The sequence below is a fragment of the Somniosus microcephalus genome, chromosome 2 (genome assembly GCF_052327205.1).
Source record: "Somniosus microcephalus isolate GS21.2 chromosome 2, FLI_Smic_1.0, whole genome shotgun sequence".
In the NCBI taxonomy this organism is placed as follows: Eukaryota; Metazoa; Chordata; class Chondrichthyes; order Squaliformes; family Somniosidae; genus Somniosus; species Somniosus microcephalus.
Window position 1 is genome coordinate 149,854,447 of NC_140988.1, and position 27,850 is coordinate 149,882,296.

Below are 27,850 nucleotides of genomic sequence, written 5' to 3' on the forward strand. Positions count from 1 at the left end.
TCAATTTTTTCAGGTGACTTATGCAACCCTTCCTCGTTAATTATGTGGCCACAATATGATATTTGTTTCTGGAAAAATTCGCACTTGGGGCGATTTGCTCGTAGGCCCCGTTCTCTCAGCCTAGTGAGCACCTGCTCCAAATTGGCAAGGTGCTCGTTGTCGTTTTCTCCTGTTACAAGGATGTCGTCTAGGTAGCATTGAGTCCCCGGAATCCCTTGGAGGACTTGCTCCATAGCTCTTTGCCAAATAGCTGGAGCTGATGCTACTCCGAAAACCAGTCGATTGTACTGGTACAGGCCTTTGTGTGTATTTATCGTGAGATACTTTTTAGAGGCCTCTTCAACCTCCATCTGTAGATATGCCTGTGCCAAGTCAATTTTGGTGAAACGTTTCCCTCCGGATAGTGAGGCGAAAATATCTTCTATCCTCGGAAGAGGATACTGTACCGTGTGAAGGACCGGGTTTACAGTCACCTTGAAGTCCCCACAGATGCGAATTTTTCTCTGTTCTTCAGATTTATCATTATTCAACGTTTTCTTCATGACCGGGACGATGGGTGTTGCCCACTCGCTCCAATCTATCTTGGATAATACGCCTGCCTTTTCCAAATTCTCCAGCTCTGCCTCGACTGCTGGACGAATTGCGTATGGCACCGGCCTTGCCTTAAAAAACTTGGGAATTGCCGCATCTTCCACTTTTATTGAGGCGGTGGTGCCTTTCAAGGTTCCTAGTTTCTCTTGAAACACTTCCTTGGCGTTGGCCAAGATGTCTTTTAATCGTTCAGGTATGACGTCATCATCATTTTTTTCTTACTGGTCACCGTCAGTGCCTGAATGGAGTGCCAGTCTAAACGTATCTTCCTGATCCATTCACGTCCCAACAGCGGTGGACCACCATCTTGTAGAACATATAAATACAACTTCTGTATTTCCTTGCCGTTGTATACAACAGGCACCCTTATTTTTCCTTTGGGGTATACTTTCTGCCCCGTATATGTTTTCAAGATAATGGATGTGTCTTTTAAAGGTATATGCGGAAATAGCCGCTCGTAATCCCGTCGATTTATGACGGTCAGAGCTGATCCTGTATCTAGCTCCATTTTAACTGGGGACCCTGCTATCGTGAGGGTAACCCAAATAGTCTGGTAATCTTCTTTGGCAATTACATTATGTAATTTGAGACAGCTTAGTCTCTTGTTTCCGGAGTCACTATCGCTCTTCTGGTCTTCGGAGCTACTGTCCGTCATCATTTGTACCTTTCTGTACTTTTCTTTATTGATTTTTTTTTTCCTGTCCGTGGATTTTTTTTGTCCAGATCGGCATACCCGTGCAATGTGTCCAATCTTTCTGCATTGCCTGCATGCTTTGTCCTTGAACCAGCAGTCCCTCTGGTCATGGGTGGATCTGCCGCAGCGATAACATCTCTCGAAACCCTGTGTCATTTCATGGGTGCCGAAGTCCTGTCTTTTGCTGTATCTCTGCAGCTCCTCTTGCGGCTGCTTCGTATGATACAGCCATACTGAAAGCCTTGTCCAGTGTCAAATCTTTCTCAGAAAGCAGCCTTTTCTGTGTTCCTTCACTTAGGAGACTGCAGACGAATTTGTCTCGAAGAGAATCTGCCAGTCCTGCCCCGAATTGGCAGTGCTTTGATAGCTTTCTTAATTCGGTGAGGTAATCAGCGTTACTTTCATTATTGTGCTGATTCCTCCTGAAGAATTTGAATCGTTCCGCTATCGGCAGCGGTGTTGGGTTTAAGTGCTCCTGTAGGGTATCAACAATTTCCTTAAAATTCTTGTCCTTTGGTTTGGCTGGAGTGATTAAGTTTCGTAACAGCCCGTATGTCTTTGCTCCCATTAGATTTAGAAGTACTGACGCCTTTTTATCATTTTCTATTCCATTTGCTGTGCAATATACCTCCACTCTTTCCACATATGTGGTCCAATCCTCTATATCGTTATCAAAAGCATCAATATTGCCAGCCTTAGGCATCCTGGAAAAAAAATGGCGCTTCTCGCGCTTTTCTTTCTTTCCTGCAGAAAATATATGGCGCTTCCCGCGCTTTCCCACCGCTGCTGCTGACAACGCTGTTTTCCGCGTTTTTTAAAAATATTTTTTTATTTACAAGTGGAGACTCGTTCCCGCCGGACTCTCTGGGACTTTGCCCCCCCTCTGCTAGGTCCGAACGCCGACCTGCTTTGCAGCGCCGGCCGTCTCCCGGGTGCTCCCCCCCCGTCTGTTTTTGCTTGCCTCTGCCTTCGCTGCTTGGCCTCGCCGCAGAGCCAGCCGATGGAGCCCCAGCCCGCCCAGGAAGGATTATTGCAGTACCTGCCACCAGCTCGGCTAGCTGGTGAAACCAGAGTTTTTTTTTCTTTCTTGCTTTTCTTCGACTTTGGACGTCTGAGGAATCGATGTCCTTGAGGTGCTGCCGAATTGCAGGTAAGTCCGTTTCCAATTCGTCGCCACTGTTGTATCCGTGTGTTAATAGAGACACTGAAGGCAGGAGTTGGTTTCACAGGTGTTTACTGAACAAAGTCTGGAGGTGAACTAACTGATACAACACAATATACAGGCTTATATAGCCCGAGTGGCCATTACCGGCATTACAGTACACAGGGGGCTCTTAAAGGCATATACACTACAAATCTTATTGCTCAAATGGGGATCTCAATATTGCTGAAATGTTGGTATTACACAATACTGCAGCCACAATGTGAATATTTCACAAGAATATTTTCAAATGGCACAAGGTGCACTGAACTCGCACTCAATATGTTCTAACCTGTTTGAACCTTTAACCTTCTCTACAAGCAATACAAAGAATTGAGGGAGGAAGAGGGTGCAGGGAGGAAAAGGAAAGAGGGGGTGCAGGAAGAGGAAAAAGGTTGAGGAGGAAGTGGAAAGGGAAAAGACAAAAAAAAGTCTGGAAAACTATCTTGACAAGCAGGGGCAAACTAGATGTTCATTTGATTGGAGGTGTGGGGGGGATCTGCCCTTTCCTCCACCCAAGCTTCAATTGGGAGGATGACGACGAGCTTGTGGTGAGCTGAATCTTCCCTCCTGCCTACCCTCAAATTTCCAGTGAGGGTGGGGATGCTGGTTTGAGTTGAACTATACCTACATTCGCCATTGCCTCTGAAATTGTAGGGGAACAAGGTTGTGCATTGGTTCAGGAAGGTGGTGTTCATCCTAGCTGCTTTATATGCTCTGCCTGTGAAGTTTTTTTTTTTAATTCATTGATGGGATGTGGGTGTCGCTGGCTAGGCCTGCATTTAGTGCCCATCCCTAATTGCCCTTGAGAAGATGGTGGTGAGCTGCCTTCTTGAACCGCTGCAGTCCATATGGTGTAGGTACACCCACAATGCTGTTAGGAAGGGAGTTCCAGGATTTTGGCCCAGCGACAGTGAAGGAACGGTGATACAGGTCCAAGTCAGGATGGTGTGTGGCTTGGAGGGGAACTTGTAGGTGGTGATGTTCCCATGCGTCTGCTGCTCTTGTCCTTCTAAGTGGTAGAGGTCGCGGGTTTGGAAGGTGCTGCTGAAGTAGCTTTGGCGAGTTGCTGCAGTGCATCTTGTAGATGGTACACACTGCAGCCACAGTGCGCCGGTGGTGGAGGGAGTGAATGTTGAAGGTGGTGGATGGAGTGCCAATTAAGCGGGCTGCTTTATCCTGAATGGTGTCGAGCTTCTTGAGTGTTGTTGGAGCTGCACTCATCCAGGCAAGTGGAGAGTATTCCATCACACTCCTGACTTGTGCCTTGTAGATGGTGGAAAGGCTTTGGGGAGTCAGGAGGTGAGACACTCGCTGCAGAATTCCCAGCCTCTGGCCTGCTCTTGTAGCCACAGTTGGTGCATCAGTAGTGGCATTAGAGTAGAGAAAAGTATCGGCTTGCAAGTCGGTGGAGTTTGGGCTTCTAGGTAGGGAGTGGGAAGCTTGTTTACCTTTCAGGTAAGGTTTGTTTAGTATCTGAGGTTGGGAGCCAGAGGCTGGGTGCTATTTGATATCCCTGACACATAGAAACATAGAAGATAGGAGCAGGAGTAGGCCATACGGCCCCTTGAGCCTGCTCCGCCATTCAATGCGATCATGGCTGATCATCCAAATTCAGTACCCTGTCCCTGCTTTCTCCCCATACCCCTTGATCCCTTTAGCCTTAAGAAATATATCCAACTCCTTCTTGAATATATTTAATGAATTGGCCTCTACTGCCTTCTGTGGTAGAGAATTCCACAGGTTCACCACTCTCTGGGTGAAGAAATTCCTCCTCATTTCTGTCCTAAATGGCTTACCCCTTATCCTTAGACTGTGACCCCTGGTTCTGGACTCCCCGACCACCGGGAACATCCTTCCTGCATCTAGTCTGTCCAGTCCTGTCAGAATTTTATAAGTTTCAATGAGATCCCTGCTCAATCTTCTGAACTCCAGCGAGTATAAGCCCAATCGACCCAATCTCTCCTCATATGTCATTCCTGCCATCCCAGGTATCAGCCTGGTGAATCTTCGCTGAACTCCTTCCATGGCAAGAACATCCTTCCTCAGATAAGGCGACCAAAACTGCACACAATACTCAAGATGTGGTCTCACCAAGGCCCTGTACAACTGCAGCAAGACATCCTTGTTCCTGTACTCAAACCCTCTCGCTACGAAGGCCAACATACCATTTGCCTTCTTAACCGCCTGCTGCACGTGCATGCTTACCTTCAGCGACTGGTGCACAAGGACATCCAAGTCTCGTTGCACTTCCCCTTCTCCCAATCTATTGCCGTTCAGATAATAATCTGCCTTCCTGTTTTTGACACCAAAGTGGATAACCTCGCATTTATCCACATTATATTGCATCTGCCATACTTCTGCCCAATCACCCAACCTGTCCAAATCATCCTGGAGTTTCTTGGCATCCTCCTCACAGCACACACGTCCACCCAGCTTTGTGTCGTCTGCAAACTTGGAGATATTACATCTAGTTCCCTTGTCCAGATCATTAATATATATTGTTAATAGCTGGGGTCCAAGGACCGATCCCTGCGGTACCCCACTAGTCACTGCCTGGCACTCAGAAAAAGACACAGCTGCTGGAAGTTAAAGGTTGTTGCTAAACCACCAGATGGCTACTGTCTGAATGTGGAGAACATTTGACATAAGATTGTTTATAACATCAAATCAAACTTTTCTGACATTACTGTGACAGGTTCACAATGGACATCAACCACTTAAACATCCTAGATTAATTAGCATGTTTACAAGTACAGTATGTATAGATCCTACCTAAGGACCATTGGTTCTAATGACTGGGAAGCCAATCTCTCAAACATCCTTTGGAGTGGTGGGTGTAGAGGATGGTCTTCATCGGACAGAGCAGAACTACACCTCTGTAGAAGCCGTGCATGAAGTCCTGCTTCACACATCACTTGCTGATTTCTCTCTGAATGGATGAGTGACTGCAAGATATTAGCCACTGCAAGCTGAAGATCTAATGCATGCTAAGAAAGACAGGAAAGAGGTATTTAAAATACAGGTTACAAATAAACCAACTCAGCTCCTTACCATAGTGCAATTTTGCTATAGAACAAGGTGGATTAATCCATGGTTTGAACTGTTTAACTATCAGTCAAGGTGGAGGAGTTACAATTGAACCCACTGTACATCGGACTAGTCAGCAAAAATCCCTGGTTGTGATGACTAACCAGTGGTCCCAGTAAAGACAGGATCAGGTCCAGCTGTATTAGCTCCCCCTCCTCACCACGTTATATTTTTATAACATTGGAATAATTTTCAACAGGAATTATAATTTTCTTAATATTTATAACATCTTCATATTACTGGTGTACCTACTTTTAACGATGATAAGTAAACTCTTTCAGTACAGAGTTCAGTCATAACATTTCCTTTAACTATTTCTTAACCTCTGGTACGTTTTGTAAATGCTGATATTTAACAATTTTTTTAATTTTACATTTGTAACAGGACATTTCTATAACAGAATATTTTTAATTTTGTCAAAATAGCAGCTTAAACTTCTGTGTTTTGTGAGCAAAAGCCACTATAGAATTCAATGTAAATTGACCAGGATTTACATTAAGACCTTATTTAGAAAGAAATAAATATAAGATAACCAAAGGCCAACGCTACATGTAAAACTATGCTGCACTACAGAATGCTGGACTTGGGCTTTAATCGGTGGCGTCATCTTTTGAGTAAGACATTAAACACTCTGCTCTTTCAGGTGGACGTAAAAGATGCCGTGGCACCATTTAAAGATGATGAGGGCAGTTCTCCCACTGTCCTGGCCCAATAGTTACCCCTCAACCAACATTACTAAACAGAGGCTCATGATATGGTCTCCTCTACATTGGGGAGACCAAATACAGATTGGGTGATTGCTTTGCAGAACACCTCTGTTCAGTGTGCCGGCGTGACCCAGAGCTTCCGGTCGCCTGTCATTTTAATTCTCCGCTCCACTCCCACTCTGACCTCAGCCTCCTACACTGTTCCAATGAAGCTCAATGTAAGCTCGAGGAACAGCACCTCATCTTTCTATTAGGCACTTTACAGCCTCCATTGAGTTCAACAATTTCAGATCATAACCTCTGCCCCCATTTTTAAAGATGGCAGCTGTTGCTGATAATTCTGCCAATCCCATTTACACCTCATTTAGACCCGTCTTTTGTTTCTTTACTTGTCCCATTACCATCTCCTATCGCCTTGCACCAACATCCCTTTTGACATTTAATCACTCCTGCCTTCCACCCTATCACAGACCTTCCCTTTTGTTCTTTCCTCTCCTCCCCTTTTCCTGCCTCTGTACTTGCTTAAAACCGGTTACATCGCTAACTTATTCCCGTTCTGACGAAAGGTCATCGACCTGAAACGTTAACACTGTTTCTCTCTCCACAGATGCTGCCTGACCTGCTGAGTATTTCCAGCATTTTCTGTTTTTATTTCAGATTTCCAGCAGCATCTGCAGTTTTTGTGTTTTTACTGAACAGATTATCTGGTCCTGTATCTCATTGCTGTTTGTGGGATCTTGCTGCGCACAAATTAGCTGCCGTACATTATAACAGTGACGACACTTCAAAAATACTTAATTAGCTGTAAAGCCCAAGACTTTCCTGAGGCTGTGAAAGGCGCTATATAAATGGCAGTTCTTTCTTTCCTCAATTATTCCCTACGCAGTGATCTCGGGGGGAGTCAATCTGCACCACTCATACAAAAAATGTTTCATGGGGAACACAGAGACTAAGGAGGGCTGACTTGCCCCCTCAATCAAACAATTGCATCCAATGTAGTGGATCTAAAAAGAATACAGAAAAAAAGGGGGCAGTGAATCTTCAAGTTGTTAAACAACTGTCAGGTCTTTTATACTCTCAAATCACTGCATGTACTGATGGCATGGACGAGCAGGAATTAACCATCAGTTATATCACTCGAATCAAGGAGCTTTCTAATCTGAAATGTTTTGAGGGGCATTTTATACCAGCCATTTTAACTAAGCTGTGTTAGTCATCACATTTACATGACGTATCTCTTGTCGCCATAAGCTTTTTGAAAAACCAGCAAGTGTTTAATGCTGGAGATCAATTGCTAAAGGGAGAAACAGAAAAGGATACACTCCATCCACTATCCAATTTGTTTAGCAATAAGTTTATTAAATGTCACATTTTTATTATGGAAATTCTTCCACTTGAAGTGGTTCTGTAATCATCTTGGCTGCCAATGCTGTGGAATCTACCCCATTTATACCATGGGACAGTTTCCCTTAACATCACTGCCAGCAAGGAGTGGGTGTGCAAAGTTGTGTGCGTACTATAATTATTTTTTGCAAAAGTCATAATTTGCAATTAAATCGACTTTGAAAGGTACCATACTTTGGGATGATCCCAAAAGTCAATAAAATATTTTTTTTATAATCCAGCAGGTGGCAAACTTTAGTAATGTTTCTGTGCATGTACTGATTCTATGCAATTAGTTTAATTTGAATTTACCACCCTGTAGTGAAATTGCCCTACAGCCCATCAACATAGAATGAACTATATTTAATAAAGTTACTTTCCTTAAGGATTTTTTATTTTATCCCCAAGAGACTGGAAGTGCACTTTATGCAAAATAATCCTATCCACACAAGGTAGCTGATCAGAAGTCCATTGAACATTAAAAAAACAAGTAGAGGTATCAAGTGGGTTATGCATCATGTAACATTTTCCATACCCATAGAATACATCATTCAAATGTGTTTCATAGTGTGAAAAAAATGGCTGGATGACATTAATTTGCATTTTTAGATCACTTGTTTGGCTAGCGCTTTCAGATATGGATTGCACAGGTGATATTTAGATAACATACTACTTGAGTTCTTATTAGCCTCAAATGCAGGTCACAAATGAGAAACAGGCAGCTGGTGATGAAAAGTACTTGACTTTCTGATGCCCAGAAATTACAGTAGCTCTGCTACTTTCCATTTCTACTACAAGTGGATCACAAAAACCAATCGAAAAATGTGTCAGGGATCCCCTGATTTACTGCATAAAAGCGCTATTTGGTGCAGTACTGAACCAAACAGACTAGGAAGGTGGCAAGCTCTGTAACCCTGGTCTGTGTTGATTTAGTTGTTCTCAGCCAGGGAAGCAAAGGAGAGGCCATCGTTGAATTCAATGTCACTGGCCTGGAGGGTGGTGGGGAGAATGGAAGAAATTAATCTGGTTATTCAGTGGTCACTACAGTAAAGTGTGTACATTTGCATGTAGAATGAGCACGGGATTGGTTTTGGTTGGGATCCCTTGATCATATTGTCAGCACCTATGGGACTAATCATTGTCTTTATAAGGCGGCGAGAGGGGACAAAAATCAGAGAAGGGGGAAATGAAAATGGTAAATCCTAATCAATTTTCTACTGTATAATGAAATTACTACAATAAATGGTGATGCCATTCAACAAATAGTTATGTGACTTATCATCCTATATTGTACATCATTTGGCAAAAAGATTAAAAGTTAAATGCATTTTAGGTAAATATATTATTCTGCGCTGCCACTGATCATAACTGCCACAAGATTCAGGCCTCCTGACACTGGCTTCAGGTGGGCGGCGCAGCTGGTGCACCCACTTCACATCTATTTCAGGCAGAAGTTGAAGATAACCCCCAAGCTGTCATAATTTACTATTAGCACTACAAGTGTAAAGGCAGTGCTTAGAAGATTTTTTTCTCAAGCATAGGAATGCATTACCATAAGTGGCTATTGAAGGCAAGTCAATCAGAAAATTTAAGAGGAAATTAGATAAAGACTTTGAGGAAAAAACATTAAGGGGCATTGGGCAAAAGTAGGGAAATGGGATTGCATTTTATTTCAATGATTTTCTTTTGATTTTCCCCCATCTTAGTTTAGCTGAATCTTAAGAACAAGATTACATGTGTATATATAACCGTAGCACAGCTAAACTAGTCAGAGAATTCAAAAATCAAACTATTATTGAAATATCAGAATTTTCACCAATCACATACCTCAAATTGTTCATTAGAGTTGACTGAGGCCAAAAGGTCCAACGTTGCAAGCACAGCTCCTGGATGTATTATGACTGGATCAGAAGAATGCAAGGAAGTCAGTGCGTTGTGTAGCTTCACTTCTGTGACCGATTTGCTTGGGAACATAGGAGGCGTTGAAACGGTGTGATAGCCTGGCCTACAAAAGAAATAAAATCATATGCATCACCCTGCATTCATTCTGTAATCGCTTTAGTGTAAACAGAAACAAAATAAAACCACCCCAAAAATCACATTGTCTATAATTTAGTGCACATATTCATTAATACAGTATAAATATGCTCATTTACATATTTCTACAACTTTATATTTAAATCATTCTGAAGTCAACACCCTAGCCTTTTTCTTCAAATATCCTCCCTACCCCGAAGAAAAAATTGTTGCGTGGCAACTGTATCTTGCCACATTCTTTCTAACAGCGCTATTTTCAAAGATTATAAACAGTGAGGTAATTAGAGGGCAGCTTCTATTTGCAGAATGCATGGTTTCAATTCTTCAAAAAAGAGTGGCAACAGTATATCCATCTACTTTACAGGTTTAATTTTCAGAAGACAATGGACCTTTAAATATTTCAGAGATATTATTCAGCAAACAAGTAGAAATGCATTTTAATACATCTATATATTAACCACGAAAAACAATTCATTACCTAGCTCCCATACTATTAGGTCATTACTGTCTATATTTTTAGATGAACATCTTGGACAACTGTTAGAAAGAAAGCTATCTTTAAATGTTTTAATGGCTTATGATTTATCAATATTCAGAGGCTTCAAATTGAGGTGCAAAAGATTAGAATATTCATAAACACATATGCTTCTCATTTTGAAATGTCTGGATCCACTTATTTCTCTCAGGATTAATGGTGCCAATGAGATCTGTGGGGTTTTTAACTGCCAATCTGAATATATCAACATTATAGCACCAGGTATGCCCAATTCTTCTCAATTCCAATCTATCAAAACAGAGGAGGGCCCTTCAACCGATCAGCTCCAAGATACAGACTCCATCGAATTAATTCATTGAGTACCATGTGTCCTTCACAGAATACAATTTTCCATAAAATATAATAAACATTTCTATTTCAAGGTATAAAATAAGATGTACATCTTTCCCCTTTGGTATTTTTTTCTTGAAAAGGAGAAAATTACTTTAATTATTGTCATTCTTAAGTTCCAGATGTAAGCTCTTGAAATGTCAGGCATTCCATCCTGTGAACGTAGGTGGAAGTAGGAAGAAAAAAGGGAACCCTGGAGCTGCCTAAAAGATTGGGGATGAATTAGTGAGTGAGCCCTGTATGATGCAGGCTATGTATTGGGACTGTGATATGTGGGAATTTGTAGACAATGAGATGGTCCCGATTGCAACATCTGCAGGAAAAGTCTTTGCCTTGAGACACTCCAGCTCAGAGTCCTGGAGTTGGAATGCGAGTTAGAGACACTCTGACACATAAGGGAGGGGGAGGAATTTATGGATAGTTTTCTCCAGAGTAGTCACACCTCAGAGGAAAGCACAGGTGCTGGAAGGGGAGAGTGTGACCGTCAGTCAGGAGGCTAGGTGGAACCGAGGCAAGATAGAGGAGGAGGTCCCACAGAAACTGGTCCTATCCAACAAGTACAATGTGCTTGATACCTATGAGGATAACAGGAAAGAATGCAGGGAGGACAGCCTCAATTCTGACCTAGGCATCGGTGGAGCATAGGGCTGTCCAAAAGAGGGAGAAGCAGAATAGAAATATGATAGTTATAGTGGATTCAATAATTAGGGGATAGATAGCATCCTCTGCAGTCACGATCAAGTGTCCCGAAGTATGTATTGCCTACCTGGTGCCAGGGTAAGGGATATCTCAATGCAGCCGGAAAGGAAATTGCAAAGGGAGGGGCAAGATTCAGCTGTCATGGTCCATGTCGGGACAAATGACATAGAGAAGAAAAGGGAGGAGGTCCTATTGAGGGAGTATCAGGAATTTGGAGCTAAATTAAAAAGCAGGACCTCAAGGATGGTAATCTCAGGATTATTATCTGAGCCAAATGCTAATTGGCATATCGACAGACAGATCAGGAAGGTGAACATGTGACTAAACGAGTAGTGTGAGAAGGAGGGGTTCCATTTGATGGGACATCGGCACCAGCACTGGGACAGGAAGGAGCTGTACCATTGGGACAGGCTACACCTGAACTGGGCTGGGACCAAGGTCTTAGCAGAAAGGATAAATAGGGTGATAAAAAGGACTTTAAACTAATAAGTGTTGAGGGGAGGGGGAAAAAAGTGCTCAGTCAGAAACAATAGTAAAAATGATACTTTAAAGATTTTTTAAACAGGGATAAGATCAGTTTTTTTTTTTTTATTCGTTTATGGGATGTGGGCATCGCTGGCAAGACCAGCATGTATTGCTCATCCCCAATTGCCCTTGAGAAGGTGGTGGTGAGCCGCCTTAAACCGCTGCAGTCTGTGTGGTGAAGGTACTCCCACAGTGCTGTTAGGTAGGGAGTTCCAGGATTTTGACCCAGCGACGATGAAGGATCGACGATATATTTCTAAGTCAATATGATGTGTGACTTGGAGGTGGTGGTGTTCCCATGCGCCTGCTGCCCTTGTCCTTCTAGGTGGAAGAGGTCACGGGTTTGGGAGGTGCTGCTGAAGAAGCCTTGGCGAGTTGCTGCAGTGCATCTTGTAGATGGTACACACTGCAGCCACGGTACACCGGTGGTGGAGGGAGTGAATGTTTAAGGTGGTGGATGGGGTGCCAATTAAGCAGGCTGCTTTGTCCTGGATGGTGTCGAGCTTCTGAATGTTGTTGGAGCTGCACTCATCCAGGCAAGTGGAGAGTATTCCATCACACTCCCTACTTGTGCCTTGTAGATGGTGGAAAGGCTTTGGGGAGTCAGGAGCTGTGACACTCGCCGCAGAATACCTAGCCTCTGACCTGCTCTTGTTGCCACAGTATGTGTGTGGCTGGTCCAGTTAAGTTTCTGGTCAATGGTGGCCCCCAAGATGTTGATGGTGGGGGACTCAGCGATAGCAATGCCGTTGAATGTCATGGGGAGGTGGTTAGACTCTCACTTGTTGGAGATTGTCATTGCCTGGCACTTCTGTGGCGCGAATGTTACCTGCCACTTATCAGCCCAAGCCTGAACATCGTTCAGGTCTTGGACTGCTTCATTATCTGACAAGTTGTGAATGGTGCTGAACACTGTGCAGTCATCAGCGAACATCCCCATTTCTGACCTTATGTTGGAGGGAAGGTCATTGATGAAGCAGCTGAAGATGGTTGGGCCTAGGACACTGCCCTGAGGAACTCCTGCAGCGATGTCCTGGGTCTGTGATGATTGACCTTCAACCACCACAACCATCTTCCTTTGTGCTAGGTATGACTCCAGCCAGTGGAGCGTTTTCCCCCAATTCCCATTGAATTCAGTTTTACTAGGACTCCTTGATGCCACACTCTGTCAAATGCTGCCCTGATGTTAAGGGCAATCACTCTCACCTCCCCTCTGGAATTCATGTTTGGACCAAGGCTGTAATGAGGCCGGGAGCAGAGTGGTCTTGGCGGAACCCAAACTGGGCATCAGTGAGCAGGTTATTAGTGAGTAAGTGCAGCTTGATAGCACTGTCGATGACACCTTCCATCACTTTGCTGATGATTGAGAGTAGACTGATGGGGCAGTAATTGGCCGGGTTGGATTTGTCCTGCTTTTTGTGGACAGGACATACCTGGGCAGTTTTCCACATTGTCGGATAGATGCCAGTGTTGTAGCTGTACTGGAACAGCTTGGCTAGAGGCGCAGCTAGTTCTGGAGCACAAGTCTTCAGCACGACAGCTGGGATGTTGTCGGGGCCCATAGCCTTTGCTGTATCCAGTGCGCTCAGCCGTTTCTTGATATCACGTGGAGTTCATGTCACAAAGTGATATAGATACTCCAGGTGAAGGGAATAGTAAAATAACTAAAGTAGCTACAGCAGGAGTGACAAATAAGAAACGTTTTAAGTTAAATGGTGTGAGAAAGACAGCATCAGGGCAAAAGGACAGGTTAGGGACTCTTGCCCAAATAAAAGTTTTATATATGAATGTACAGAGTATATGGAATAAATTGAGTGAATTAGAGGCTCAAATACAGTTTAGCGGGTATGACCTGTTGGTCATGCCTGAGACATGGCTGCAAGCTGGTCATGATTGAGAGTTAAATATTCCAAGATATAAGGACTTTAGAAAGGATAAGGAAATTGGAAGAGGAGGAGTGTAGCCTTATTGATTAAAGATACTATTATAACATTAGTAAGAAAGGATATAGGTAGGGGAAAGCAATCAGCAGAGACTCTTTATGGTTAGAATTGAGAAATAAGAGAGGACATAAAACTGTAATAGGAGTTGTCTTACAGGCAGAGACAGGAGAAATTATAATGGGGAATAAGGAAATGCCAGAGACATTAAACAAATACTTTATCAGTCTTCACGGAAAGCGACACAAAAAACCATACCGGAAATAGTGGGGAACCAAGGGTTTAGTGAGAATGAGGAACTTAAAGAAATCAGTATTAGTAAAGAAATAGTACTGGAGAAATTAATGGGACTAAAAGCCAACAAACCCTCTGGACCTGATGGCCTAGATCCTCAGGTTTTAAAAGAGGTAGCTATAGAGATAGTGGATTGGAAGGTAGCAAATGTAAGCCCAATACTCAAGAAAGGAGGGAGAGAGAAAACAGAACTATAGACCAGTTAGCCTGATATCAGTAGTAGGGAAAATGCTGGAATCTATTATTAGGGACATGGTAACGGGCACTTAGAAAATCATATGATGATTGGGCAGAGTCAACACGCTTTTATGAAAGGGAAATCGTGTTTGACAAATCTGTTAGAATTATTTGTAACTAGCAGGGTAGATAAGGGGGAACCTGTGGATGCAGTGTATTTGGATTTTCAAAAAGCATTTAATAAGGTGCCACACAAGAGGATATTACATAAAATTAGGGCTCATGGGATTGGTTAACGGACGGAAAACAGAGAGTAGGAATAAAATGGTCATTTTCGGTTCGGCAGGCTGTAACTAGTGGGGTACCGTAAGGATTAGTGCTTGGGCCTCAGCTATTTGCAATCTATAATCTTAATGACTTAGATGAGGGGACTGAGTGCAATGTATCCAAGTTTTCGTACTATACAAAGCTAGGTGGGAATGTAAGTTGTGGGTAGGCTGCAAAGTGATATAGGCAGGTTAAGTGAGTGGGCAAGAACATGGCAGATGGAATATAATGTGGAGAAATGTGAGGTTATCCACTTTGGTAGTAAGAATAGGAAAACAAATTATTTTTTAAAGAGTGAGAAATTGGGAAATGTTGGTGTTCAGAGGGTCCTGGGTGTCCTTGTACACAAATCAATGAAAGTTAACATGCAGATACAGCAAGCAATTAGGAAAGCAAATGGTATGTTAGCCTTTATTACAAAAGCTTGGAATATAAGAGTAAAGAAGTCTTACTGCAATTATTTGTGGCCTTGGTGAGACCACACCTGGAGTACAGTGTACAGTTTTGGTCTCCTTACCAAAGGATGTACTTGCCTTAGAGAGAGTGCAATGAAGGTTCACTAGACTGACTCCTGGGATGGGGGGGGGGAGGCGGGATTGTCCTATGAGGAGAGGTTGAGTAGACTGGGCCTATACATTACCCAGAGTTTAGAAGAATGAGAGGTGATCTCATTGAAACATATAAAATTCTTAAGGGGCTTGACAGGGTAGATGCAGGGAGGATGTTTGCACTGGCTGGGGAGTCTAGAACTAGGGGTCACAGTCTCCGAATAAGGGGTTGGCTATTTAGGACTGAGATGAGGAGAAATTTATTCACTCACTCAAAGGGTTGTGAATCTTTGGAATTCTCTACCCCAGATAGCTGTGGATGCTCAGTCATTGAGTATATCCAAGACAGAGATTGATAAATGTTTGGATGCGAAGGGAACCAAAGGATATGGGGATAGTGCAGGAAGGTGGAGTTGAGATCGAAGATCAGCCATGGTCTTACTGAATGGCAGAGCAGGCTTGAAGGGTCAAATGGCCTACCCCTGCTCCCATTTCTTATGTTGTTATGTTCTTATGTCTACAGGCCTCCTGATAGCAGCAATGAAGTGGCAGAATGTATTAATTCAGAGATTAGGTTTGTAGCAAAAACAGAATTGTTTTGATGGGAGACTTTAACTTTCATATAGATTGGGAAGAGCAGAGTAGCTCAAGTCAGAAGGATAACGAAATTCTTGAGTGCATTCAAGCTTTTTTCTGGAGCAATATCTTTTAGAATCAACAGCAGCCCATACTAGATTTAGTAATGAGCCAGACTTAGTTAATAACTTAGTTAACAGTAAGAGAACATTTATCTAACTGTTTATAATATGTTCAAATTCAATGTTAGTTTTAAATAGGAGAAATGCAACACAGTTACTAAGATTACAGATTTTGGTAAGACTAACTTCAACGGGATGAGAGAGAGACTGATGACAGCAAACTGGTCAAATCTGTTTTCGGGTAAAACTACAGATGAACAGTGGGAGGTGCTCAAAAAAGAATTTAGCTTAATACAGGATCAATATATCCCCACAAGGGACAAGAGTTCTACTTACCAAAGAAAACAGCCATGGTTGACAAAGAGGCGAGAGATAACATAAAACTAAAAGAAAGAGCATACAAAAGTGCAAAGAATAGTGTAGGTCCAGAGTGCCTGGAGATATATAAAGATCAAAGGAAGACAAAAAAGACAAAGAGCAGCAAAAAGGGAATACAAAAAGAAACTTGCAAGAGATTTCAAGATTAAAACAAAAAGTTTTTACAATTATATTATAGAAAGAGTAGTCAAGGGTAATGTGGGCCATTTAAAAAGATGCAGGCAATATTGCAAATTAAATTAAGAAAATAGCAGACATGTTGAGTAATTACTTAGTGTCAATCTTCACAGAAGAGGAAGAGGATAATATTCCTGACATTCCAGGGAAACTAATAATGAATCAAGGACTAGAACTCACTAAAGTTAAGGTAAGCAAGAAAACAGTATTAGAAAAAATAAAGGCACTGAAGTTGACAAATCCCCAGGATCTAATAGTTTCCAGCCCAGGGTTTTAAAGGAAATAGGTGAGGAAATTTCAGATGCTTTAGCCAAAATCTTCCAAAGCTCTCTTGATTCAGAATTGCCCCTTAACATTGGAAAATTGCTAATGTAACTCCATTATTAAGAAAGGCAAAAGAGAGAGAAACCAGGAAGTTATAGACCTGTTAATCTAACATTGGATGTGGGGAAGTTATTGGAATTTATAATTTAGGGCAGAGTGACTGAGCACTTAAGAGAAATTTGAGCTGATTAGAGAGCTAACATGGATTTGTAAAGTGTAGGTCATGTCTAACGGACCTAATGGAATTTTTTTAAGGAAGTAAGTAGGTATTAGACAGGGAAATGTCTATGGATGTAGTTTATATGGACTTCAAGAAGGCATTCAATAAGGTTCCATATAAGAAACTATTAGCTAAAAGTAAAGCTCATGGAATTGAAGGCAAATTATTGACCTGGTTACGAGATTATTTAGGCGGTAGAAGACAGAGAGTAGGGATAATGGGTATGTACTTGAATTGGAAGGAAGCGACTGGTGGTGTCCCACAAGGATCTGTGCTGGGACCACAACTATTGACAATATTTATTAATGACTTAGATAACACAATAGAGAGCCACGTATCCAAGTTTGCCGATGGAAGATTGGTGGCATAAGTAAGTAGTGTAGACTAGTGCATAAAATTAGAAAGAGACAGTGATAGATTAAGTGAGTGGGCAAAACTGTGGCAGATGAATTTCAACACAGGCAAGTGTGATTCATCCATTTTTCACCAAAAAAAGATAGATCAGAGTATTTTTTAAATGTTGAAAATCTAGGAACAGTGGAGGTCTAAAGAGATTTAGGGGTCCATGTATACAGATCACTAAAATGTAGTAGTCAGATACAAAAAATAATCAAAAAGGCTAATGGATTGTTAGCCTTTATAACTAGAGGGCTAGAAAGTAAAAAGGAGGCAGTTTTGGAACAGCTTTACAAAGTTCTGGTTAGACCAGATCTGGAGTACTCTACAGTTCTGGGCACCGCAGCTTAGTGGCCTTGGAAGGAGTGCAGTGTAGATTCACCAGAATGTTATCAGGGCTCCAAGGGTTAGATTATAAGGAGAGATTACATAAACTAGGCTTGTATTCCCTGCACTATAGAAGGTTAAGGGGCGATTTAATTCAGGTTTTCAGGATTTTGAAAGGAATTGATAGGGTAAAGAGAGAGACATTTTTTCTGCTGGCGGGGGAGTCTAGGATGAGGGGACGTAATCTTAAAATCAGAGCCAGGCTATTCAGAAGAGAAGTTAGGAAACATTTTTTCACGCAATGTATGGTACAAGTGTGGAACACACTTCCACAAAAAGCAGTAAATGCTAGTTCAATTAATAATCGAGATCGAGAGATCTTTGCTCACCAAAGGTATTAAGGGCTATGGAGCCAAGGCAGGTGGATGGAGTTAGGGTACAGATCAGCCATGACCTCACTGAAATGCAGAACAGGCTCGAGGGGCTAAATGGCCTATTCCTGTGACCTTAGTTTGAGCATTCTCATTGCAGGTAAAAGCCTGCACAAAGCCTGATAATGAATTATAATAAATACATTTCATCTCCTACCCAGCATCTCCTACCCAATTGAGAAGCCCCGCTACAGAACATTACGAAGTATTACAATGTATTTACAGCACAGAAACAGGCCATTCGGCCCAACAGGTCCATGCCGGTGTTTATGCAGCACACGACCTCCTTATTTCTTAAACTTCCTTTCAAGTTGAGGGCCTAGATTTTCCAACATTGGCGAGTTTGGCAACGTACACTGTAAATCCCATCTAGTGTACTGATCTCGCCATTACTAACTTGTTTCAAACTTTGCTGATTTTCTAATGAGAATACATTGCAGCGAGCATAGTGGCAAGTCAAACACTCAGCGCTAATCTAAGAGCTGATGTGATGGCACATTCACCACCCGCAGTCACGGGAAGGTTGAAGTGAATGGAAGTGAAACTTCTTAAATGAACTTTAATCAACAATTATTTTAAACCCAAGTGTTCCTTTTCAAGTTTCGAGATTTTTGTCAGTTTCACTGCTGTGTAAGATCTATGAATTGAGGCTACTCCAAGTCGCTGCACTATAAATTAATAATTTATTATTGATTTTTATTTTTGTGGCTTATGAGGGCATAAAACGAGCTAACCTTGAATTTTTAACTTACGGAAAGTTCTATGAGACTTTAGATGGAAAGTCTTTGTAGACAGCAAACATTTACATAATGACATGTTTACCCCATGTACTTATAACGGATTGAAACCAATAGTGATTAATAAGCAAATTAGAATTATTAAAAAAGATATGTTTGTTGTGTTGGAGGCTTTATTGAGGTTGAGCACTATGGGAAAAGAGAGAAGGGGTCATTTAAATTATGAAAAGGATCTAAAATTGAATGGGCTTTGCACATAAGGCATGGCAATATTAAAACTGAAAATCCCAGGTGCAGGAAGTGAATACTCAAAGATTCTAGGTAGTTAATCTTTGCAAAAGTAACACATTTTTAACAACTGGGAGTTTAAACCCCATTTTAGAGCAATAAATCACACTGCTGCTAGATTATCAGTGCCATTATTTTTATGTCTAAGTGGTAGCAGTGTGACAACTGGCTTAAATACAGGAAAATAGTGATTGCAACTGATTTTAATGGGGTCGGAGCTATGATAATTGCTTTCTAACTGTTTTCAGTGAGGGAAACAGTGAGGCGGTGTGAAAATGCCAGGAAAATAAGGACTGCCATAAATCACTTACTCCATAATTTCACCTTTGCTTTATGCCATTTGAGGGTCGCTATGCCGTAGATGCGCCATTACACTGACGCAAATCCCCAGGAAAATCTGGGTCAATGTTTCAAATTTGCTAACATTTTATCAGATTTCTCCTTTAGAGGAAGTGTTACAATTGTGGTAAGTTTTGAGTTACAGATAGACAGGGGCATCATATAACTCTCAAAGTAATTTTTCAAAAATACATAGCAATGCAATACTTTTGTACATGGCTATATAGCTAAATAAACTTCTCACAGATATAAATAAACTTCTCACAGATATAAATAAAAGGGTAGATTTTCCATTTTTCCCAGGAAATGGGAAAGAAAGCCCCTTCATATCAGGTGTCTACTCCCACAATGCTGCCCTGATATTTTTCAGGGTGCCCAAGATGGCCAGAACTGGGCCTTAGCCTATAGTAGAGGCAGGCCCAGCATTGCCATGCAAATGAGGTGAGGAGGGTGTTCTTCTCCTTCCCTCCTCACTTTTTTCTGAGTGTACTCTGGGGTGCACAATCTTAGGGTCACTCCAAAAAGATGGTGAGACTTGTGCTGGCAGGCAACCTCTGGGGAATAGATGGAGCACCCCAAAGATCCATGGTAGCAACAGCCAAGACAATTTTCTGCCAATACAAGTATATCCTCAGGCCTGATTCCGGCAGTCAGGAACACAGCGGCAGCTATGCCCCCTGCTCCCATTCATTTTCCCAGCGCGGGTCCCTAACAGGGGTGAGCTTCTTGGCGAGAGGACCAAGGCAATACAAACTGCTTGGCCCAGAAATTTATGTGCACTCATGTCTCAGCGGGGGTTGTAACTGCCTGGCAGGGGCACAAGAGGACAATTGGTCATAATATCTGTAACGTGAAGATGGGACTCATCTAAGACATAATACAAAAGGCTTCTTTACTTCTAAAGCATATGTAATCTACTTGGTCAAAGATTATCGCAGCTTGTACAATCCTCTTGTATATTGTTCAGCGGCCATTCTAGAACGTACAGAAACTTTTGCTATCACTTATCATCTTTCTTCCAGCTGAGTTCACAATTTTGAACAATATGACTAAGACAAGTTCTTAAGCTGGGCAGGTCACATACTCCAGTGGTAGAGCACTAGGTTGCACATATTGAGGGCTAAGATTCGAATCCCTACTTGAATTGACATTCAAACTTGAATATCCTTCAATGGCCAAGTTTTGTGGGGTCCATGGCCAAACCTAGTCAGGCACCTTGCAGCAAAGTGCCCATTCACTACTCAGATGACATATTATATTAACATAAAAATCTAGAGCATCTCACAAATATCACCCAATATAGAGCAGCTATGAAGAAACTTGCAGGCCACATCATCTTGGCCTCCTAGCTGAAAGGTAGCAGCATAGGAAAAAGCAAGGCAGAAAGTTCAAAAACAAATTGAAGGATATACATTCAACATTGACCCACTGACAAAAAAAGATCTAAGTAAGAAAGCTATACTATAACAGTAGAGAACATTTTGAGGTGTATCAGTATTAGAAAAACTAGGCTAAATTATTCCTACTGGGCTAGTACCTTTTTCTGGACAGAGCTGGAGTACCCCAAGGAGAAGGAAGGGAAGCCTCATGTGTCAAGCAAGGCGGAACCTGTTCAGCAAGACTATAGACAAAAAAAAAGCAAACACCATTGGACAAGGATTGTTAGGAAAAAGAAATAAGCACAAAACTTGTTAGTACAGTTACTGCTAAGATCGCAAATGGGTTTAAGGAAACAACATGCAAAGCAGCACAAAGAGTAGCAGTTTAAAGCCAGAGCTGGTGGGTGAAAAACCAATGGAAACAGAAGAAAAGTGCAAAGGTAAGAAAAAAAACAAGTTTCTAGATAAGTTAGCAAGATTTACGATGGTACTCAAAAGTTCACAAGAAATATACATTACGACACTAAACGTATATTAATATAGCTTTTTTCTATTGTTATTGGTTTTAAATATAGCAAGAAATTTTGGCAGCTTGAATTTTAATTTAGATTTTTTTTTATTTTTTAAAAACTATGCAGCCCAAAATGTTTTTTTTTTTTTTTTTTTTAAACTGCCTCTTTAAATGTAGCAATTCTGGTCTCAAATCAAAAGTCCACATAAACATACAAACACGCACAAACTTGGACATTGCCTACCAAACATGCTTATCTGGAATCACTTGAAACCATGACATGCATCCTTTTAAAATCTCCATATTTGAACATTGTTGACTCCTAAATTAACACACTAACCACTGCCAGCTCATATTTGGCCGATAGGCAGTAAAAAGCATGCACAACATTGGGCTTGAGTGTTCAAGACCTTTTTTCAGAAAACTGGGAGTGCAGAATTCCTTTCACCTTCAAGCGGAGTCTTCCAAACAAACATTTGGACCAATTCCCAAAGCAAGGATTATACGTATGTTTTGTGATACTTCACTGAGGAACTCCTGCAGTGATGTCCTGGGATTGTGATGATTAGCCTAAAAACCATCTTCCATTAGGTGCAAGTCCAGCTACTAGAGCAGTTTCCTTTTGACCCCCCATTGACTTCAGTTTTGCTTCTGCATACTGTGCTGCTGGTTTCAGTGAATTATACACCATAACTCCCAAGTCCCTCTCCTGCGTCATGCCCTGCAGCCTGGAAACATTTTGTTTATATTCCCATCATTTGTGACTTACAACTGTCTACATTAGATGTCATTTGACATTCATCTGCCCACCACCTCACCCGATCCTGGTCCATTCATATTTGGTTTTCTTGTTCCCTATTATTTGTGTGACCCCCCACTGAAAACGTGATTACTTCTGCAAACTCAGTCAGCTTTGTTTCCGCTCTCAGCTTAGAAACACTAATTCCCTAAGCACCATCAACTCCTCATTGACTCTTCGTCATATCAACGCAGCTCCATTCACAAACACCCTTGCTTTCTCTGGTTCAGCCAATTTTCAACCCACCCTAGAAGCTTGCATCCTAGACCAAGTCTTCCTACCTTGAGGACTAATTGCTAATGTGGCACAGTATCAACAGCTATGCTAAAATCTAAATACATCACATCCACAAAATTTACATTATCAACTAGGTCCATCATTTCCTCAAAGAATTCCAGTAAATTTATCAGGCAAGATCTCCCTCCCATCTTGATTCCCACTTACAATATCTATGTGCTTCATTATCTCAGGATGTCTCCTAACATTTAATCCACAATGGGTATGAGGCTTACTTGCCTGTAACTCCTGGGTCATCTCTACGCCCTTTTTCAAAGATTGATGTTATGTCAGCTACTTTTCAAACCTGGGGCATTCCTCCCATTTCTGATGAATCCCCAAACACAGTGGCAAATATGTGACCAATTTCACTAGCCACTTCTTTAAATACCCTTGTATGGAGTCTATCCGGACCAGATGTCTAGTCTTCCTTTACCTTCCTCATCCTAGAAGTGACTGTCTAATCTGAAATTTCTATTTCACATCTGCTGCCTGCCAACCTGCCTCTGCCCCCAGAAATTCAACTTCCATGCTGGACAGTCTACCTATGTTCTCTTTTTGAAGAAAGAAGAATTTCTTTCAGTATACTTACTGTCCACTGGTCACTTGATATCACGTCATCTTTGAGATCTTTCAATGGCTCCATCATTTGTTTTTTTACCTGCTTGCTGTGAATAAAATGCTTCATATTTCTTCTTAATATTTTTAGCTATCTACTTTCTATTTCAAATCTCCTGACCAGCTTCTTAATTTTGTTTTTATATTTGTCTCAGTCCATCGTGCTACCTGTAGCTTTTGCCCCAATTCCTTACATTGCTTCCACTGTTTCCCACATCAGTCTCTTCCTTTCTTACCCAACTTCCCTAGTGGTATGCATCTGTTCTGAATACCTTGTGTAGTATTTCTAAACTTGATCTACTTTTCTTCCATGCCTGGACTTTTCACAGAAATACTTTGGCAGATTCCAAAAGGAGTAATTGTTCCAGAAAGAAATGTGTGGAGGCGTGTATGTACTTGTGGGTGCAGCTATGGGCGTGCATGTCTAGGCATAGCCGAGTGCCAAATTTAAAAATCTTCTAAATTGTTAAGGAATGTAAAAGCAGAATCAAAACATTTAAAAGCAGCAAAAATGACCACCTTCCCTAAATTGGTGTGGTTTGCTGGTTCCACATTATTGTTCAGAGAAAGAGAACAAAGATAAACAAACAGCCTCAATGAATGACCGAGCTTTTGCACTGTGTGCTTACTGCATTGTGATGCAAACAAATTATATTAACTGTATTATAAGTCACTGTAAGCAAATACAATTAAATTATGCTGCTCATGTTCAGAGGTTAAGCCCTACAGGTGACAGAGGACCTTGACAGTTCTCCTTACAAAGTACCACTCAATGATGCTTTGGAGAAGCCTTGCGCAGGAAATGCAAGTAGTTTAAATCTGCAAACTAAAGCCCTTACAAAGAAAGCAGCCTTTTTCCCCACCAAAAGTTTTGATTCCAAGATGTGGAACACAATGCGTCATTGCCTTGGCCAAAGCAATGGATTCCCGAAAAGATATTTTTGGCACTAATGTAAATCAGTCAACCTTTCATTGTTATTCAGTCTATAGGGTAAAGCCATACAGAAAAGCAAATAAATTATGCGAGAAATAAAATTGTGCAGTTTCAGAAAAAACTTTTACAAATGACTCAAGTACAGACCCAGAAGGTGGAAGGAAAAACTGTCGACAGTCACTAGACAAATTTTGGGATGACTAAATGCAGAAGTTTTAAACAAAGGCATATGATGTTTACATTTAGCCCCATCATGGCACATATACATGTTAGGCAAACCACAATTGTGTGTGCGCATATTGAGGTCACAATCTTAAGAATTATTATAAAATTTAAGTTGCTTTTAACTAGGTACTCACTCCAAGAATTCAATATATAACAATTATCCTACTACTCCAATGGGATTTAATTACTAAAGAATATTAGATCAATTAATATTTAGTTTACTCAACTTTATACCACAATTTAATTTAAAACATGGAAATTACCAAAATATTCCAATTCAATCTACTATGTAATAAAATTTAACCAACAATACTGAAACATATGCATTTTCTCTTGAACATTGTTATTTTTTTTTAAAAAGAAAAGTTTACATTGAAAACTTAGTTTTAAAGTAAGAATGACCAAATTGATGAAGACCCTACCTGTCAAAAGAGTCTGTGGCCATTTTGTAGAGGCAACAAAAAAGTTTACTACAGTGTTTCAGCGTAGGACAAATGGATTCCAACAATGCAACATCATCTTCAAGTATTCTCTGAAATGGTTGGGTATTTGAAGGACAGGCAGTAGTTGAACCTATTTGTCGAATATTTGAGAAGCAACCAAGCAAACGCACAGCATCTGCAAGTTTTTCATACTGAATTTCAGTTTTGAAGAAATGGGAATTAGCAGGTTCATAACGCATTGCTGCTGTCAACGTACAAATGACAGTATGCACCAGTTCAAAGACTTGGTTTGAGTTCACCTTTTCCCACACTTCTTTGGGTTGAGAACTCAAGGATTGTTCCATGGCAACCAACAGTGACGTGACATAAACAAATCCCCCAACTTTTCGGAACACTGTTCGTGTGCGGTGACTTTCTCTCAGCACAGTAAGGAGAGCCTATGGAGACAATATGCATTTCAACAAAATAAAAATGTAGATCATTGACAATACTGAGTAGGATCTATTGAAACAAAATTATTCAGGTTAGGGCTCATAAAACAGATTTACTTGGACCTCATTATACAGGGAAGTCTTCTAGTTCTAGAAATGCAGTGCTGGATACTCACCTGAGGCAGTCTCAAGTCTGAATGCTACCTTTGGCTGATTTTCAAATGTGTCTGCCGTTGCCAGTTTTTACCTGGGTTGATAAGATGTAGAGTTGAACCAGAGTCTGGCTGAAAAAGGTGCTATTGTGCTTTAAGGCAGTTGGGAGAGAGTTTAAAAGGAGGAACAGTAGTGGAAACAGGAGCTAAAATATGAATATAATATACTTACCGTCAGAATATCAGTTTTGAGTTGCAATTCTGTAGATGGGGCCGTGTGCATCAGTCCTAACAGAGTACCCATATCATCATCACCACTAGGCGACAAAACTAACTGCTGTATAATCATCAGTGCAGGTTCCCGACACTGTGGATACTTCACTATGTTATGTACACATCGTGCTCCTCCAAACTCCCGGAAAACACCTTAAAAAAGGATGTTGAACAAAGATTGGTTTTAAATTATTTCACCCTTATTTCTACTGCAATTGTTATTATTTTCTCACAAACATTTTTTTTTACTTCGAAGAACATCACGCGCAGTTCCTATCAACTAATTACAAAATGGCATATTTGTACACCTAGGACTACGTTGTGTGTCTAACCTCTAGGCAGAGGTTTGACATGTGGAGTTGGAAACCTGAGAGAAGGAAACAAAAAACACAAATCTCTTTCAAAATAAAGAAGTGGAAGGTTATTCAGTGATGCAAACTACCACTTCAACATCCGTGTTTTAAAGCAGCACTATCTTCATGTAAAATGTTTGACAAACCTTCTTCGTTGGAAGATATATGAGCCAGAAGAGCTGCGTGTCACATATATCATGATGAGGTGTGCAACTGATTAGATGTATTTCAACTTGATTTATGGTGCTGCATTTTGCATTGGCAAACAAAAAAATTTACCAAATACTTTCATGAAGACAGTGTATCGTTAACAATTGAGTTTAAGATGCACATACATCAACGTGAATTGTAAAATATTCCTTTTCAAAATCAAATGATTTTGAATATTAACAACCAATTCCAAATAACCACATATTTACATACATTATCACTCCAAGCACTGACTATAGATATAACCAAATTATATCCATTTCATTCCCATTGTATAAAAGTGTAACACTCAAATACAGCATCTAGATTTAAGCATTTACCTTTTTTTTTGTGTTTAGGAATATATCATTACTTGTTTTTAATAATGCGGCTAAAGTGATATATGACTCTTCATTCTTCCCAAAAAAGGATTCCAAACATTTTTATGATGATGCTTGGAGCTTTTACTTGTGCTTTGGTTCTAATGAATTGCTGATTATTTGATTCAACGTACTGTTAGATAATTGTTCTATCAGTTACCTATTTGAAACGGCAGTTAATACAAATCGATACAAGCATAAACTTTCTTGGCAAAATATTATGTATGATTTTAAATATAGACCCCCATTAGTAACCCATTTGAGAACGGTCATAGCATTTCTGCACCAAAATACAAATCTATCAAAAGTACAACTTTTAAAATTTATTCCACAAATATTTCAAATAACCCAAGTTAGATAGCCTTTACTGGCATGATCTTCCTTAACAGTAATGTTGTTTATCCTCGACATGTTGCGATAAGCTCATCAGTGAACAGGGGAAATTGACAGGGCTGGTGTTCCCTTAATAGCATTGTAACAGCCACAATTTGCTATCATTGCTACTCTGCCAAAGAATTATTCCTCCAGACCAATCTTCAGTTGTTTTCAATGAAGGCAGTTTGCAGGGTGTAGTGCTTATACATTAAGGTAAATAATTTATCAACAAAGTTATAACAAAGGAAAACAGTGTAATTGGAATGCAATAATTATATCGATCTCGAGTTTGGCACAGCTTAAGACAGTCAAAAGTGAGCAAAACCCTGGCAGTTACTGTGCTGAGAAAGAATATCCAAGACCGCCTTGATTTTGATAATTTCTCAAAATGCAGATGATCTATAGGTGTTAGCCTGGTGCAGAAGCATCAATCGAGGATCTACTGAACAATTCAGAACTGTGTGCTACTTAGGGTAATTGAAGCCTCTATAAATCAAGGATTGATGTGTCTTTCCAGACATACGATCCCAAAGGAATATCTTCATCCTAGCTTTTCAGGATTTGAGAATGCTTCAGTACCCAAGATATCCCATTGTCCACCAACATTGTACTGCCTTTTGGGGGTTGGGGGAGGGGCGGTGAGAGTGTGCAAAACTCTGCTGGATCATTGAGGAGCTACATGCACTTCCTTTGGTTTAAGAATATGGCTAGCAATGTATCTTGCCTGGTGGTCTTGTATAGTTTACATAACCAATTCTACGAAACAAATCCCACTCTGATCAAGTGTGCTTTTGCTCCTTTTCAGGTTTGGCTTGGAAACTGGATTTCAAAGTCTCAGGTCCTGAAATTGTGGTTGGCGGCATTGCTAAGCAGTATGCCGCCGATGTCCGAACAAAATCCGCACTTACCTGGTATAAAGTCTCAAGCAAAAACTTGCTTTGAAATGCTAGAGTTGTGCGCAGCGTAGTGGCCCACGGATCCCAGGGGCGCACCTGGAATCACGTGGGGTGGTGCTCCTTTCACTAGCTAATCACGAAACATAGAAAGTCATGTTTCACTAATATGCTTTAAAGGAAGATGCAGGTCAACTGGAACCAA

At 41.0% G+C, this 27,850-nt stretch overlaps 1 protein-coding gene across 2 annotated transcripts in view; it reads right to left on the reverse strand.

Annotated features, from left to right (window-relative positions):
- The window catches only part of wdfy3 (WD repeat and FYVE domain containing 3), a 583,406-nt gene that overhangs the window by 268,469 nt on the left and 287,087 nt on the right, over positions 1 to 27,850 (reverse strand). Inside the window, exons 11-15 of one of the 2 annotated variants that reach the window (XM_085963491.1) lie at positions 25,415 to 25,608; positions 24,579 to 25,036; positions 20,952 to 21,035; positions 9,494 to 9,671; positions 5,262 to 5,476 (exon numbers count right to left, since the gene is read on the reverse strand). In XM_085963491.1, the coding sequence (XP_085819617.1) occupies positions 5,262 to 5,476; positions 9,494 to 9,671; positions 20,952 to 21,035; positions 24,579 to 25,036; positions 25,415 to 25,608 (1,129 nt within the window). The remainder of the gene's footprint in view (positions 1 to 5,261; positions 5,477 to 9,493; positions 9,672 to 20,951; positions 21,036 to 24,578; positions 25,037 to 25,414; positions 25,609 to 27,850) is intronic. The other variant, XM_085963501.1, reaches the window with a different exon arrangement.